Source organism: Podarcis cretensis (genome assembly GCF_951804945.1).
Source record: "Podarcis cretensis genome assembly, chromosome: 7".
Lineage (NCBI taxonomy): Eukaryota > Metazoa > Chordata > Lepidosauria > Squamata > Lacertidae > Podarcis > Podarcis cretensis.
In genome coordinates this window covers 83,259,424-83,276,440 of record NC_137176.1, presented here as the reverse complement: position 1 = coordinate 83,276,440, position 17,017 = coordinate 83,259,424, and the positions used below count along the sequence as shown (strand labels likewise).

The 17,017-nt window shown below is 45.4% G+C and overlaps 1 protein-coding gene across 4 annotated transcripts in view; it reads right to left on the bottom strand.

The window, feature by feature from the left end:
* PHF20L1 (PHD finger protein 20 like 1) overlaps positions 1-9,225 on the bottom strand; it is a 60,256-nt gene extending 51,031 nt beyond the window's left edge. For 2 of the 4 annotated variants that reach the window (XM_079984213.1, XM_079984215.1), the window contains exons 1-2: positions 9,025-9,223; positions 6,363-6,476 (exon numbers count right to left, since the gene is read on the bottom strand). In XM_079984213.1, the coding sequence (XP_079840339.1) occupies positions 6,363-6,445 (83 nt within the window). In that variant the 5' untranslated portion in view covers positions 6,446-6,476; positions 9,025-9,223. Of the gene's footprint in view, positions 1-6,362; positions 6,477-9,024 lie in introns of all 4 variants that reach the window. The other 2 variants (XM_079984216.1, XM_079984214.1) reach the window with 2 other exon arrangements.
* Positions 9,226-17,017: the final 7,792 nt, after the last annotated feature.

Sequence of the window (17,017 nt, the reverse complement as noted above, 5' to 3'; positions counted from 1 at the left end):
ATGGGGCTGTGGTGTAATACAGAACTAAAATACAGCACAAACAAGATCATATACAAATTTATTTCACTAAGGAGGCTGTATTAAGGGGGGAGGGGGCTTCCTTCAAACCACCAGTTTTCCTTCAAACATACATAGCCCCTTGATATTCCTTCATTTCTCTCCCAACACCCTTTCAAGGCAACAGCATATCAGGCTCCACGGTAGATGAGGGGGAGAAGACAGGTGAAAAGGCTCAGCCTCTTGGTGTTACTCAGACTTCCTCCCCTAACTACCCCCACCCCAGCATTTTAGGTTGCCTATTGAGATGTATTCATGCTGTAGTTAGGATTCTTCTGAGCTATCAAATTAGCAAGGATGGAAAAAGACAAAGCAACTAAGATGTCATTTTGTAAATATAAAGTTGTATGCCAACACACCCTAATGTTAACTCTATGTGGCTTGCAAATGGAAGAAAATGAATTAAGTTTATCTTCCAGACTGTGCTGAATCTTACAAACCATAAGCAATCAGGAGAGTAGCTTTAAGCCTATCTTTATGTAAGATTGAATACAAGACTTTACACTATAGAACATTTCAGTTCTGCCTTCTTAAAATTTACAGTAAGCCTATTATTTATTTACTATCTTCCTTTAACAGAGTTATTTATTCAGACAACCACCTTTCTAGTGCATAAATCATTTTATCCCTTTTACAGGTGGGGTAACTAAGGACTACAACAATCTTGGCCAGAAAAAGTTACAACCAAACTGCATCCTAACTTATCACGATTTAGAGATCCAGGAATCAGGTAAACAAATCTATTAAATACATGATAACAAGCACACCCAGCCTCAACATCCAGCCATCCCAATTCCCTAAAATGGCATAGACTTCAATAACTCCCTGCTCCTTGTACAAAAGTCACTCAATCTTACTAGACCTCATTCATTTAAACTAAAAAAATAACAACCCAACAACAACCCTCCATACAGCCATAGTCAGCTTCTGGAATATCTTGAGAAGCTATTTCTTTGCTGTTGAAACCAGTCCCACCCCCGCCCGGCGCCTAAAAATACTTAACAAACTATATCCTACACATAGCTCCACCTGTGCAGGGGATGTTTTTTCACTCCTCTTCTTAACATATTCAATAGATGAGTGCGCACAGATACACGGTTTGGGGAATTTCTTTCGAATATGTGGTTTATGAATATCCAAGTAAATAAATAAATAAATAAATAATATTGGGTCTAATAACACTTCTTCACTGGAATTATGTAGAACAGAAGTAAATAATGTGATGCCCCCCCCCAGAGCCTGCTGGACTATAAATCATTCTAGACCAGGGGTTGGCAACCTAAGGCCCATGGGCCACAAGCAGCCCATGGGGTCGTTTAACCGGCCCATGGACCCCCGCTGCCTGCTCGGTCGGCTCCTGTGCGCCTCAATAAGCTAGTGCGGAGCAGAGTGGGGAACGCCTTCCGCAATGCTGGCCGGCTTCCCACTGGCTGCAGGAAGCTGCAGGAGGAAATAGTGGAACCGCTGCATAACAGTGTCCCCAGCTCCTCTAGACAGTTCAAAAGGATGTCATGGTCGACGGTATCAAAGGCCGCTGAGAGATCCAGCAGAACTAGGAAACAACTTACACCTGTATCCCTAAACCACCAGAGATCATCGACCAGGACGACCAAGGCAGTTTCAGTCCCATGATGAGGACTGAATCCCAGCAGGAAGGGATCCAAATGGTCCGTATCCTCCAGGCGTGCCAGGAGTTGTTTAACGACCACCCGCTCAATCACCTTGCCCAGGGATGGAAAATTTGAGACTGGTTGATAGCTGGCCATACTGACCAGGTCCAAATATGTTTTTTTAAGAAGCGATTTAATAACCGCCTCTTTCAGCGGGTCTGGGAAGGCTCCTAGTTTTAACCACAGTATGGATCGACTCACGAACGGACCTCGGGAACGGATTCTGTACGTGAGTAGAGGTTCCACTGTACTGTTTCCACAAATTGTTTCCAAGATCAGAAAGTGTGGGGACGGAAAGGAGGCTTATACCTCCAGAGAATCTGATGGTATTGACTGAATCACTCAAACCACATAACTAAGTTTAGCTGATGCTTCAGTATAAAAATAAAATCAACCGATAGGTAGTAGTAGTAAATAAATGAAATAGCAAATAAAGTAGTAAATGAATTTTGAGAAAACAAAAGCATGCAAGAGGCTTTGGGCATAGGAGCTTCCATTCACCTGATATGTGAGAAAACCAGATTTTTTTTCCCTGGAAGCAATACATAGATATCTATTCAAGATATTAACAGCACAGTATTAACCATATCTACTCAAAAGCAAGTCCTATCGAATTCACTGGGATCTACTTCCAGCTAAGTGAGGTTAGGATAGCAACCTTAGTAAATAAGCAAGGATTTATTTTAACTGAATTGTTTAACGTTAATGTTTCCTTTTAAAACAAAATGTGCTATGTGGTTTATAATCAAAGAAAAACAAACTGTAAAGATAAAAGAGACACCAAAAAGAGCTGGCTCCTAGTCTAAGAATCGCAAGTCCAACACTGGGCATAACAGTTGGATAGCAAAGTAAATTCAACCCCAACATTTTGAGACACCCCCCTTTGTTTTTACACAGTAGGAACTTTAGTGGGCTACACAGCAAACTCTCTTCCTTCTCATTCACAAGGTAGGGTAGAGGCACCTTTTCATGCCAGCTCCATTATACATCTCACAAAGCTGTAGCGTTAACAATGAAACAAATCTTATTGAAATGGACTGTAGAGGATGGGGGAGTACTTCAGTGATGATACACCAAGAGAAAAAGGTAGAAACTTCCATCTGTCTAAGAATTTAAAAATGACACCAATCATAGCCTAAAGCATAAAATTAGAACAGTAAAATATGCACAGCAAGGGAAAATTAACTGTCCCTAAAATGTGCTCATATCCAACAGATTTACTTTTAGTATGATCTTCAACACAATAACCCTCTACTCTACAGAAACACTTCAAATTACCTGTGTCACACAGGCATGTCCAAAGTCCGTTTCAGGGGCCTAATCTGGCCCCCATGACAGTATATGTCCTGGAATAAAATCCCAAAAAAAGCTCAATAGCCCTCACGCATGTTCACTTCATCAAATCTGGCCCTCTTTGTTTGGGCACCCCTGGTATAACAGCTACATTCCAGCCTGATGTACTGAGCTAGATGGCATGTCCTAGATGGCGTGTCCACACATGCAGGGCAGAATCCAATATTGCATGGATGGACTTCTGGTTGTGCAGGGGAACTCCTTCCCCCTGCAGTCCTCCACATGTCTCCAAAATCTAACCCTGAGGATCTCCCTCAACTCTCCAAAGTAATTTTAAGGATGTGTGGAAGTATGCAGGGGAAAGGAGAGGAAGGTGAAGTTCTGTTGCATAGGCAGACACCCTTTCCACTAGTGCGTGGACAGCCATGGAAACAACCTGCAGTAGAAAAACATAGCATCCAAGACTGGTGATGTGAGCAGGCAAGCCAGAAAAGCATAAAGGTACCTCTGACCGTTAGGTCCAGTTGCGGACGACTCTGGGGTTGCGGCGCTCATCTTGCTTTACTGGCTGAGGGAGCCGGTGTTTGACCACAGACAGTTTTCTGGGTCATATGGCCAGCATGACTAAGCCGCTTCTGGCGAACCAGAGCAGCGCACAGAAACGCCATTTACCTTCCCGCTGGAGCAGTACCTATTTATCTACTTGTACACTGACGTGCTTTCAAACTGCTAGGTGGGCAGGAGCTGGGACCGAACAACGGGAGCTCACCCCGTCGTGGGGATTCGAACCGCCAACCTTCTGATCGGCAAGCCCTAGGTTCAGTGGTTTAGAAAAGCATAGAAAGGTGCAAATGGGAGGAGAAAGCAGAGCCTTTGCAAGCCATTTAAAAAATTTGGAAGCGCCTGATGTGGTTCACAAATTGCCAGCTGAGGTACAAAACTCTATAAACAAATCCCTCCTGGTCGACATGCCTTGTCAACTATGAGCTGTGTATTAATCTATCACAAAATTGAAGCAAATGGAAATCTTGAGTATCTAGAGGTCTATGGTAGCTCTCTGCAAAGGATAAGCAAATATGTAGTATGCTATTTGTTTCTCAATGCAATGGCAGAAATTACTAAAGGCAAGGGGGTAAACTGTTCAGGAAGTGATATCATTCCCACTTTGTTTCAAAAGGTAAACACACCAACATAATTAGTTATTTAGTAAATTTATAAGACACCCATCGGCATAAAACCCGCGGCTCCATGTACATTTTAGAACAGCAAAAACTAAGAGACATGCAATAAAATCAATATGAAATTGCAAAAGCATCAACTACAATCAATATAATCCACCAGAAACCATAAAACAACCACAGTACATCTTTGAGTGCCTGGGAAATTAAAAGGCTTCAAACTGGTGAAGAAGGGGGGGGGAAGCAAACTGGGCAACAGGTAGGATGCCTGGTGAAAGCACTCAATCTACGAGATGCCACAACTAATGCCACCTGCCGAAGCATATTTCTGCATTAGAACCCTATAACTAAGAAGTTCCACATATTTCATAAGGTAAACTCTCATGAGTGCATAAGAACCAACTTTATTTCATATATCTCTTACATGTGCCACTTCAAAGCATTATGTTCTTACTCCCCACAAAAGTCACTTCGCTCTATGTCAGAAATTTAAATGCGTCTCAAGAATTTTCTGATAGAGAACACAGTGATATTGCAGCTTAATTCTGAAGTAATCCAAGGGACATTCCTGAGATCACATAGATTTTCTTTACCACTTTACCTTGTGATGCAAGTGGCTGCAATTATCCATAGGTTTTTATGACACTTTCTATAAAACTGTCACTCCTGATTCACTATATTACTACAGATAATTAACAAAATGTGGTTACTTCTAAAGTCACACGGGGAGATGGAGAACAGGAATTTGCCTAATACAAAGTCAGGCCACTGCTCCATCTAGCCTGGTATTGTCCTTGGTGACTGGGGCAAAATTTCCAGGGTTTCAGAGAGCAGTCTCTCCCAACCCTCTCTGGAAAAGCCAGGGATTGAACCTGCGAGGTGCTGTACCACTGAGCTTCAACCTTGTGGGTAGGAAGCGGAGAAAAGACGAGGCGTCATCCAAGTGACTTGGGCCTCCCAAGAATAAGGCAGTCCAAGGGATGCACATCAGTAACGGTTTATTAAAACCAAAATAGCCCTCTTCGGGCATCGTTCAAGAGAGCCAATCTGCTAAGAAAGGGAGCATACCAGGTCTCCCCCACTGCCCTCTTACTTGGGAGGGTGAAGCTCTGAAGCAGGGAGATAGCTTCCTACTAATCCCCCACATATATTAGAACACTGGAAACAGTGATGGGACAGACCTACCATGCTTGTTTCCCCGACTGCACACCGCCCCCCCCCTGATGTTAATGTAACACTGAAGAAAAAAATCTAAAGGGCTAATATCTAACATGTATGTAAGCAGATTTTATTAATGACCTCTGTTTCCATACTCAGCCTTACGAAAATCAACAAATCCTTTATACTATACAAATAAGGAAAGTCCTGCAAACCAGACCTTTCCTACTGCTTAGTTCCAATATCTGATCTATTTAATTTCCGCCAATTTACAGCCACAGCTATTTTATTGCAATGTGTTTTTTATTAACATGAGGGGGTTTTTTGTACACTGCCTCAACAATGTTATGAGAAGCTATGTTAAAAGTATCTTAATAAATAAACAAACAACAACCCCCTCCTAAAGACAGAAAGGGAAGGGAATTTGTCATGGATTGAGGACACATTCCAAAGTCTCAGGGCAATCACGGTGGTTGACCACAACTAATACACTGAAGTAGAACCTGATCTGAAGACTGCAGATAGCACAGAGAAAACAAAAAATCTGAGTTGTGAGTCTCAGGCTGTCTAGTTTTAAGAGTTAAAACCAGGACTACAAATTGGGCTAGGAAACCAGCAGAAAGCCAGTGCAACTGGTAGAGCTCAGGCTGAACAACCACTCATCTTCCAAATTCCATTAGGAGACAGACAGCATTATTATTCACCAGCTGTAGTTTCCGAGTGATCTTCAAGGGCAGCTCCAAATCTTCCAACATGCCACCTTCAGCAACTCTAATAACTTCAGTCTACCAAGTTAATGATTCCAGATACAACCCTATCAAATCTTAACAACTCTTTTTGGTACCTTAACAACTCTTTTTGGAAGAAGTGACCGTATTTTAAGTTAGTTTATGAACAAGGAATGAAAATGCATATAAATGAAAACAGAAGTTCAAGGCACATCCATCATGCATCACGTGTGAAATAATTTCTAATCTAAACCAGGCACAGACATCAACTTCCATACCATTTTTGTAGGTAATCAAGTGCTTCCAGACGAGCACCGATCTCAAATGTGATCCCAGGACGATTTGGAGGCTTTCTGCTCATCTTGACAGCTTCTACTCCTCTCTCCTCTTAGCTGTAGAAAGAAAAAGAAATAAAAGCTGTTACTGCCACAGAAAATGTTGTTTATGGTGATATTCCTGTATTTGTCCTTTAGAAAGTTGGGTCACAGTCAAAAAAGCAGCAAATCGAACACTAAAAGCATAATCTTATGCATGTTTACTCAAATGTCCAGATGAAGATAATGAGGCTTACACCAAGGTGAGTGGGTGACAGATTGCAGTCTTAACCCAAAAACTGTAGCACTGATTAGTTCCTAAAGTCTGCTGGCTAGTGATAGGGCAATCATGTAATGCCCACTTAACTAGTGTATTTCTTAAAGCAGGAAACCACATAAGTTTACACTATGGTGTTATTATCTTTATCAATTCAGAAAACTGAATGCAGAACACAAACCTCGCCTGCTTAGGGGGCCTCAGAACTGATACATGTCACCTTCCAATGCTTGCTATCTACTGCATATACAATCCCATACACATTAAACCAGCTTGCCACAGAAAGGGTTCCCATGGCAGAAAGTTGCACTTAACTCAACAGAACGGGCAAAAGTTGAAATGTATGTATCTCTAAGCAAGATCTTTCACTGAACTGTTACTGTGTCAATGACTTAGGTGGAATGGTGCAAGCACTCAGAAGGTATCGTAGTCCTCTGAGTCCATCACAGGAGATCATGTAGGAACTTGGATTCAGAGGGTCCAGCAGAACCCAGTTTTCCTGGGAACCCAAACTCCACTATGCATTACCTAAGGAGTCATGGCAAACAGTGATCTCCAGGTCCCAGTTGATACTAAGGGCAAAGACTTCTAGACACAAGGAACATAGGAAGTTGCCTTATACCAAGTCAGAAATTTGCTCAATCTAGTTCACTATTGTATATATGGGCAGTAGCTATCTAGGGTTTCAGAGATGGAGCAGGAGCCAGGAATCGAACCTGGAACTTTCTGAATGCAAGAAAAGTATCTTAACACTTAACATCCTTGACCTCAAAAAAGAAAGAAAAGTCTACAGCCCCACTCTTTCTTGAATGTAACATTCTCACCCTTGCCTTGGCCTAAGCACTACAACAAGTAAAACCACAGTCCCTACCAACTTAAACTTAAGTCCCAAATGTGCTTTAGAAAAAAGCAGTGTATGTTTATAAATTAGCCCATATTTCAGACATTGGCTTTCTACCTATGTCAATTTGTGCAAAAATCATCCAAGCTAGAAAGGAAACTCCACTGTTAAAAATGGTCTTTAGGAATAAGTGACAATGCATGCTTTAATTTTAAATTTTTTGAATAGAGATCCTCTTTCTAATAAAGAACCTTCCTTGTTTTATTCTGCCCGGTTTTTAATAATCCCAATACCTCTCTGGCTGCAATTCCAATTGCATGTGGCTAAATTCACAGCCACCTACACAACCTCTGGCCAGATGAGATTTCCCACAAATACATAGTTATGCAATATATATATATATATATATATACACACACACACATACTTTTGGGGGTCCCAGAACTATCCCAGCGACTTAACATTTATTATTTTTTAAAAATGAAAACCATCTTTAAGTTAAAAACAAAAAACAGCTTTTGACATAGTAGAACATGGTATACAAATTAAGAAAGAGCAGTGCAGTGGAGCTTCCCTAAACTAAGAGTGAAATTCATTTAGGGCGAAAGGGGGGCAAAACTATCACATAGGGCACTTGAGGGCATGTGCAGAATGAACGGGGGACACAAACCAAATTCTGTCTTTGCTCAGGGCACCTATTACCAAAGTCCTCTCGGGTTACAGTAACCCTGCAACTTGCACTCGCTTACGTGTGCATTACAGGGTTACCTCGGGTTAAGTACTTAATTCGTTCCGGAGGTCCATTCTTAACCTGAAGCACAACTTTAGCTAATGGGGCTTCCCGCTGCTGGAGCACGATTTCTGTTCTCATCCTAAAGCAAAGTTCTTAACCTGAAGCACTATTTCTGGGTTAGCGGAGTCCGTAACCTGAAGCGTCTGTAACCTGAGGTACCGCTGTATTCTTTATGGAGAAACTGGAAAGGGTGTGAGGGTGTCCCAGGGGAAGAAAACCCAGTGCATTTTGACTATACACGACGTTTGGCTTTAAGCAGGAGCCCTGGGGGAGCACCTCACTCCCTGCACTGATATTATGCCGCCTTTCTCCCCCAAGGAACTCAAGGCGGCCCTGCTCTCCGTTTCCTCCCCACAACAACCCTGTGAGGCAGGCCGGGCTAACCACCCGCCCTCCTCCTCCCTCCCGCGCAAGTTGCGGGCTCGAAACCCTCCGCGAGCACCGAAGAGGCCGCTTCCCCCCACCCCACGGCCACCCTTGGGAGGCGAGGGCGGGCCTAGAGCGCCTCCCTCGCCGGGGGACGGGAGGCGCCGCCACCGGAAAGGCCACGCTCCGCGGCCCCGGCTTGCCGGCCTCCCCTGCCCGCGGCCGCCTCCGGGGCAGGTCCCTGGCGCGGGTGCGGGCGAGGGGGAGCCCCTTCGCGGGCCTGGGAGGCCGCAGCTGAGGCGCCGCTCCGGGGCCTGCCCGCCGTCGAGCGGCTCCGGCCTGTCCTTACCCGCGGGCCGCTACCAGGCCCCGTCGGGGCAGCGCGGCGTCCCTTCTCGCTTCCCCCGGAGGGAAGGCCCTCAGCAGCAGCAGCAGCAGCAGCAGCAGCAGCAGCGCCGCCGCCTCCGACCCGCTTCTTCCTCCTCAGCGGGACCCATCGCCAGTCTCCTCCCGGCCCCGCCTCTCGCGTCCCAGCGACGGCGCGCTCGCGTCACTGCTGCGCGACGCAAGGAGACGCCGTCTTCCCCTCCCCTTCCGCCACCGTCACGTGACGCCAACGCGCCCAACGCTCTTTGGAAAGAGCCAAAGCGGCTAGGTCACCGCACGGCGCGGAGGTGCTATAGAACACTTCCGGCTGCAGATCGAAGACAGGGTGGGCAAGCTGCGGAATGCGGGCATAGCCAGACATGGGGGTGGGGGGGGTTGCAGGTTTTTAGTTTTTGTTTCAATAAATGCCTGCACAAGCGAACGGTGCGAGGTGTTTTGGGGGAGGGTGGCGGTGAATGGCGGAGCTTTTGCCGCCCCACTCAAGTAGAGGCGGTCGAGAGGAAACCGGGGGTGGAGGCTGCCCTCGCCGCGCTTCTCCTCCTCTGACCTCTTTGGCCGTGACCTGGGAGCCTCGTGCGGAGGCGTCGGATTGCATGCCCTGGTCGGGTTCCGGCGTTGCGCGCAGGCGAGGAGGGTTTGCAGGCGAGGGAGCTCCGCATTTGAAAGCGGCCGGTTGCTTCTTTTCGCCTCTAAAAGTTTAAAGCGGCCAAAACACTTTCCAAAAGGCACCTTGAGGTCCTCGAGCGCCTAAGCTTTAAAGAAGAGTTGTCATCATCGTTATTTGTATTATAGATTAATTTATACCCTACCTTCCTAGGCAGGGATTCAAGGTGACTTACAGGTAGAAATAAGATTTTAAAAATTCCTGGCAGAAATGACCGGCAGAATCCGCGACCAAGAGAAAGAGACTGTGGAAGAAGATTGGAAGAAGTTTAAAATATATCTTAAGAGTTACTATAAAATTGAGGAGTGCTAAAATGCAGAGGGAGAGGAAGACGTAGAATTGCAGCGATAAATTGTGTTAAGTTTAGGGTGAAATTGAAAAGGAGAATGAATTTATATTTAATTGGCTAAGAAGGGTTGCTGAACAATTGTTTAAAATAAAGGATGCAAAAAGGGGAAGGTATGGGGAAGTCCGGGAAAAGAGGCTTATGGAAATGAGGTAAAGAAAGTATGACTTTTTATGTTTGTTTTTATGTTGTTTTTGTGTTTGTTAAAAATTTGGAAATTAATAAAAAAATTTATTTAAAAAAAAAAAAGATTTTAAAAATTCCTTCCAGGAGCACCTTAGAGACCAACTAAATTTGTTATTGGTATAATTGTAGCCTGAACCTTGTCCTCGCCAGGGAATCGTTCGCCCGCATCCCCAGTACCGAAGAGAGAGCAAAAAGCACCAGGAAAGATTCTTCTTTGGAGAAAAGAGTTTATTGTAATCTGTGCACAACCAGCAGAATAGGTTCTGAAAAACTGGTTGTGAAGCAATATACTTCAGCAAGCTTTCTTATACTTTCTGAACATTCTTCCCCCTCCCATTCCTTCCCCAAACTTCTCCAATCAGCTGGCAAATGTTCAACTTATTCCCTTACATGGCACATCTATATTGCTTGCTAAACATTCCCTCATACATGTCTTTCTGCTGGCTAAGCACTTCCCCTCCCCTTTTGCTTATTCGTGTCTTTTCTTATCTTTGCATTACTAAGGCAGGAAGCGCAAGGCAGAAAACGACCTCCTTAGCAGGCCTGGTTAAATTTGCAAACAGCTGTCTGACCACAATTGCAGAAGTAGGATTAGCACAGAAATTTACTGCAGATAATATTTGAGGGCAACCCTTCTTAGGTACAAAGTACAGAGAATATTGAGAGAAACCCTTCCCATCTCCCTTCACTCCCTCCTCTTCTTTTGAACAATCTATTACTTAGATTCGTTCTGGGGTAAGGGTCTATATTCTCTCATAAAAGCAATCACATGCGGACCCATCGTGCGGGACATCATCTTTTCCATCATATTTTGCATACATTGCATCAAGCAGGGCATACAGAAGCAGAAAAGCAAAAGGATTATAAGTGGCCCTGCTATCAATACCATAAGTGGCCCTGCTATCAATACCATAATATGCCTGATCCAACCACCATCGGGCAGCCAAGAATATAACCAATTCCATGGATCACCTTCTGTAGTTTTTAGCGGGTTTTCGGCTATCATTGTTTCCATGTGGTCAATTGTGGATGAAATGCTGACATTATCTGGGATAAACATGCAGCAATGAGAATGAACTAACGCACAAACTCCTCCCTTCGAGGCCAACATTACATCTAAAGCATAACGATTTTGCAAAACGACCTCCCTCATAGCAGACACCTCTTGATTGAGGTCCTTTAATGCCTTAATGGTATCATTAAATAATCCTTCTGTCCAATTGGCGAGCAAATGAAGATCTCTATAATTCATGGCTGCCCCTAAGGAGGGTAGTAGGGCCCGCGATACCTGGGTCCCAACATAGTGGTTAATAGGTGTATTCACTGCCCTGCGGTTACGCAGTCTGAGAGACGCTGGTAACTCTCCTATCTTATATAAAAGGGGAACCACCACTCCTAGGGTACAAACTCCAGTAAGATCTCGGGGAACGGATTTGAATGCTGCATCGCCACAAATTAGCCAGAGTTCTTCCGGAAGAAGGTGACTGATGTTTCGGTGTTGCTCCGACCACTTGAAAGCTTGTGAAAACAGAAGGCTTACGTGCCATAGCTCCTGGGTAAAATTTAATAGGGTCTGAACAGAGGAATTGGAACTAGAGCTTTTGTGGAGGTGGTGCATATCAGTCATTAACTTGGCGCTAGTATCGGATTGATAACACCGTGAGGTATTTCCATAATTAACGAAGGCAGAGCAGGCCCTATCAAATACAAAGTTCAATACATGTAAGCAATCAGGGTAAATCCCTCGTGGGGTTGACCCTTCAGAAAATTTTAAACAAATAAAAGCCGGCTCGGACAGGGCCAATTTTACGGGCGGCCACTGAGCTTCTTCAGGGTTTTTTCTATTTTCTATATTGAAGATATCATCAATGGGAATTCCATGTAGCATCAAACCTGGCCTTTTAGCATAAGGTGGTATGTGCATACACAGCCAACAATTGGAGAGATTTAACATTGTGGTGAACTTAAACATATCCTTGATATAAATATTGTCTTTCCACATCTTATGATAATTTTCTCCTCGTGATATTTTATTCAATAATCTAGTCCCCATCTGCCCATGTTCACCAGGTGCAGCACCTTCCTTGTCTCCTACAACTATGAGAACGAGGAATACTAGGAGGATCATCAAGGGGATAGAAGGATTTGGCCGTTGCCTCCCGCAGAACCTGTGACGCTCATGCCGGCAAAAGAAAAGGCACATCCATATGGCAAGGGCAGTTGAAATAACCCCTATCCACCATCCCCAATCACTCCATGGTTCCTCCCACCAACATTCAGGGAGTGTGCTCATTGTTGAAGAGCCCACTGATATTCGTGCTCGATTACCTGTTGAGCCTCAAGGGTGAGAGCCCACCGGTGAGCTGATGCTCCCTAACCCTGTTGGGTGGATTGAACTCTCGTGCTGCCTCCCTACTGACCAGGGCATATGGAGGCTGAAATCCTGGGGTGGCAATTCTTATTTTGGGAGGCTCGAGCCACCACGATTGTCAGAGGTGGTGCTGCAGAATTTACTGGCACTTATTCAGCAATTTCAATGCACACCTAGTTCAGGCTCCCTCCCCTGCAACACTTGCATTAAAATAGGTTCCGTCCCATCTAACGCCTGGATTAAGATTAGGACCTGGTCCATCAGATGAGGTTGGTACAGTGCTCTACCCCCCGAATGACAGTTGGTTACCTCCCCACAACAGCAAGAGCAGTCCAGAACTCGATAGATTTCGACCGTCTCTGCAACTTCCCGTAGGAGCACTACCCACGCGTGCTGGATAGTGGCGTGGAAGAGGAGCCACAACGGGATAGTGGGATGTTTTAATATGGTAACCTCATCAAACCCCTGTTTCCAATGGCCAATGAGCATGCCGTCTCTTACCACCGGCAAGACGAACCAGTCGTAGCAGAGGCCAGCAGGCCAGTAAGGGCGGTATGGCTCGGGGTCAGGGCTGTGGGGCATAGAGCAAATCAATACAGAACATGACAGAAAAAAGAAAAGAGAAAGTCCTTATGAAAGTCCTTGTGATGATCAGCTGCAGGATCTCGGTGCCCGTGGCCCAACGCGTTTCCCGGTAGCGTCAGACACAAGGTGATGATCAGCCGAAGGGGTTGATCAGGATTTAGTTGCACAGTCCAATCTGTAGCGGCTCCTTTTCACTCTGGTGTGGTGGACCCAAGGGGTGATGCCGGCGACTTTCACGGCGGTGGGTGTGGAGAGCAGGACGGTATAAGGTCCCTTCCAGCACAGTTGTAGCGGCGTCCGTGCCCAATCTTTTACCCACACTTCATCACCTGGCTCGAACTGATGCAGCCAACACACAGGGGTTGCGAGCCTGGGTCCACCTGTTGAGACAAAAGAAAACTTGGAAGAATGTCTGGACATAATTATTCAATTGCATATCCTGACCAGCATGTGGGGACAACATTCTGACATATGGGACCGGTCTCCCAAACACAATTTCAAAGGGTGACAGATGGGTCCGTCTTAATGGGAGACTGCGGACCCGGAGTAATGCCAGAGGTAACATTGTCACCCAATTAGACCCAGTTTCCTGTGTCAGCTTGGATAGCTGATTCTGGGGTCTGTAAGCGGTATGCAACTTTCAGTTGATTTGTAGTGCCTTAGCCAACTCCTGCAATACTGAGTGAACAAAGGCTGGTCCATTGTCAACTTCTGCCCCTTTGCCAGGTTTAGGGCTCTGGTGAGCGCAGTTAATTCTGCCAGCTGGGCCGATGTTCCAGGCGGGAGTGGCTTTGCCTCGATCTCCTGGTCTTCCAGGGCTACCACTGCGTAACCTGCTTCCGGTGTCCAGCCTCAATAAAGCTGCTTCCATCCATAAACCATGATGGCCACCGGCTGTTTGCTAACTGTCTGACCACAATTGCAGAAGTAGGATTAGCACAGGATTAGCACAGAAATTTACTGCAGATAATATTTGAGGGCAACCCTTCTTAGGTACAAAGTACAGAGAATATTGAGAGAAACCCTTCCCATCTCCCTTCATAATTATTATCATTATTATTATACGTGTTAAGTTGAATGAATACAACTTAAAAACAAGATTAAAATACATTAAAATATTGAAACATTAAAATATTAAAATGCAGCCTCATCACAGGAGGAGAAAGGAAAAAGAAAGAGGGAGGGAATCAAATTGGCTCCAAGCCAAAGGCCACTTGGAACAACTCTGTCTTACACGCCCTGCGGAAAGAAATCAGATCCTGCAGGGCCCTGGTCTCATGAGACAGAGCGTTCCATCAGGCTGGAGCCAGAGTTGAAAAGGCCCTGGCTATGGTTGAAGCCAATCTAACTTCCTTAGGGCCGGGACCACTAGGGTGTTGCTATTTACGGACCTTGAGGCTCTCCGTAGGTACGAGGAAGAAGAAGGTGAAGAAGTGTTCATGCACACCAAAGCTCATACCAATAACAAATTTAGTTGGTCTCTAAGGCGCTACTGGAAGGAATTTTTTTATTTTGTTTTGACTATGGCAGACCAACATGGCTACCTACCTGTAGGTAGAAATAACAACCAAAAACAGTACAGTTAAACATTGATAGAATTATGAGCATCCACACAAATAAACATTTTTATAAGCACACACACGTATAATTATTAAAACCATGCCAATAATTACAATAAAAGCAGAATGGCACTAGGCCTTTCAATAGAACCAACTTCTGATGAAGTTGTGACGAGATCTGTGATAAGATCTTTATTGGCTAATTACTTTATGGCCCAATTAGCCTCAGTTATTGTGGTCCGGCACACTTCCCAGCAACAAGCTGCGCAGACCTGCTTCTCTCCTCTTTCGCCTTGCAGAGTAAAAAAACACAGCGGAACAAAAACTGTTGCAGCCTGCTTCAGATCCAGATAAACACACCAAGCACTGTGTGTCCAAATTCATCAGTTCTTTATTGCAGCAAATATTTACAGCTCAGCATTTCTCAGATTCTCCTGGACTGCTAGCATTCATGGCGTCCGTCTCTCTCAGAGACAAAGAGAGAACAACAAGTAGAGCTCCTCCCTCCTTCCACACGTCAGAATGGGAGGCACAACTCAGAACAAAATTAACCCAGTAAGTTCTGAATCCCAACACCCCCTCTTGCCTCCATTCCTGAGGTGATTTGTGGATGTACCTTTGCAGACCTCTGTGAGATCAATCCCTTCCCCAATGCCTTGCGCCCTCTCCTGGCGTTCCTGTCAGGCATCTGTGGAACATCCTCACAACTCTCAGATTCGCACTGTGCGAAACTTACCCACGCACCTGTGGCCTGATACCTCTCAGGTGGAATTCCCTTCGTTGTGCGACTGGACCGCCTGGGCACTAACTCAGGCACTGCCTCTGACTCACTGTGGTCAGCAGGTGTGTCCTCTGCATCCTGGGATTCCCCCTCTGACTTAACGCGTCTTCGAACCCTTGGAATTACCCTCACAGGAGAACTAGGCTCACTCTTGGGCTCTCTTTTTACAACTTGCGGAGATGCCCCATCCTGCTCCTGACTTTGGTCAGTGAGCTGATCGTCATCAGCAGACTCAGCCCCTGGCTCTCCTTCCTCCTCATCAGAACCTTCCTGCTCTGAATCGGAAAGACATTCTGAAAGAATATCGCGTCTGGCAGGGGTCTTTGACCTTTCCTCCTGCTTACAGAACTCAGCGTGTTTACTGATCAGCAGCTTACTCTGATCACCTGACGGGTACGCAAACCTCCATGCACGAGCCGCTGGCTCATACCCACAGAAGATCATTTTCTGGAACTTGGGTTCACCTGGCCCCCGCAAAGCTTCAGGCACTGGCACCGAGGCCGTTAATCCAAACGCACGGAGGAAATGTACCTGCGGTTTCCTCCCGTGAAGCATGAAAAACGGTGTGTCTCCTACCACTGAATTGTAGGACCGATTCCAGGTGAAGCTCACATATTTAACTGCCTCCATCCAAAACCTTGGAGATAACCCAGAATCTGACAGCATCACCTGTGCAGCCTTAACCAGAGCCTCACTTCTTAGCTCTGCCACCCCCCTCTGTTGAGGAGAAGTCACTGTGTGACTTATCCCTTTCTTGTGAAAGAACTTCTGCAAAGCAGACCCAGTAAACTGTGAACCTCTGTCACTAGCAATTTCCTGCACCTTCGTGGAGAACCTTAGTTCCACCTCCTCAATCCAACGTCTAATCAGCTGTGCTGCATCTTCCTTGGATTTGAGACCATGTGTCCAGGTGTTCTGCGAAAAATCATCCTGCAGCGTCAGCAGAAACCTGGCCCCTCCCAAACTTGGTTCCTTCATGGGACCCAACAGATCTATGTGCACAAGATCAAAAGGTTTTGTGGTTACCCTCTCCACCCTGGGGTAACTGCACCCTCTTACCTTTGCCTGTCTGCAAGCCTGACAATCTAGGACTCTTGCACATTCCTCAATTCTACAGCCTTTGCAAACCTCAGGTAGCACCTGTAGTTCTTCAAGACAAGCATGAGCTGTCTTCTTATGCCACGCACAAGAACATGAAACGTGAGTGGGAACTGTAGCACGCAGGGCTTGTGCTTTCTCAACCTTCCCCTCACCCTCCAGAGACGTTTTAAGAATGAAGAGATCATTCTGCCCCTTTGCAACTCTAACCAGTTGCTTCCCTCCTTTGGAGATTGTGCAAACATCGTGTTCAAAGCAAACCTTAAACCCCTTTTTCAACAAATAAGGCACAGATAAAATACAGTGTTGCACTCCTGGCACAATGCAAACTTCCATCTGCTCCTGCAAAACAGAAAAAAAGACAT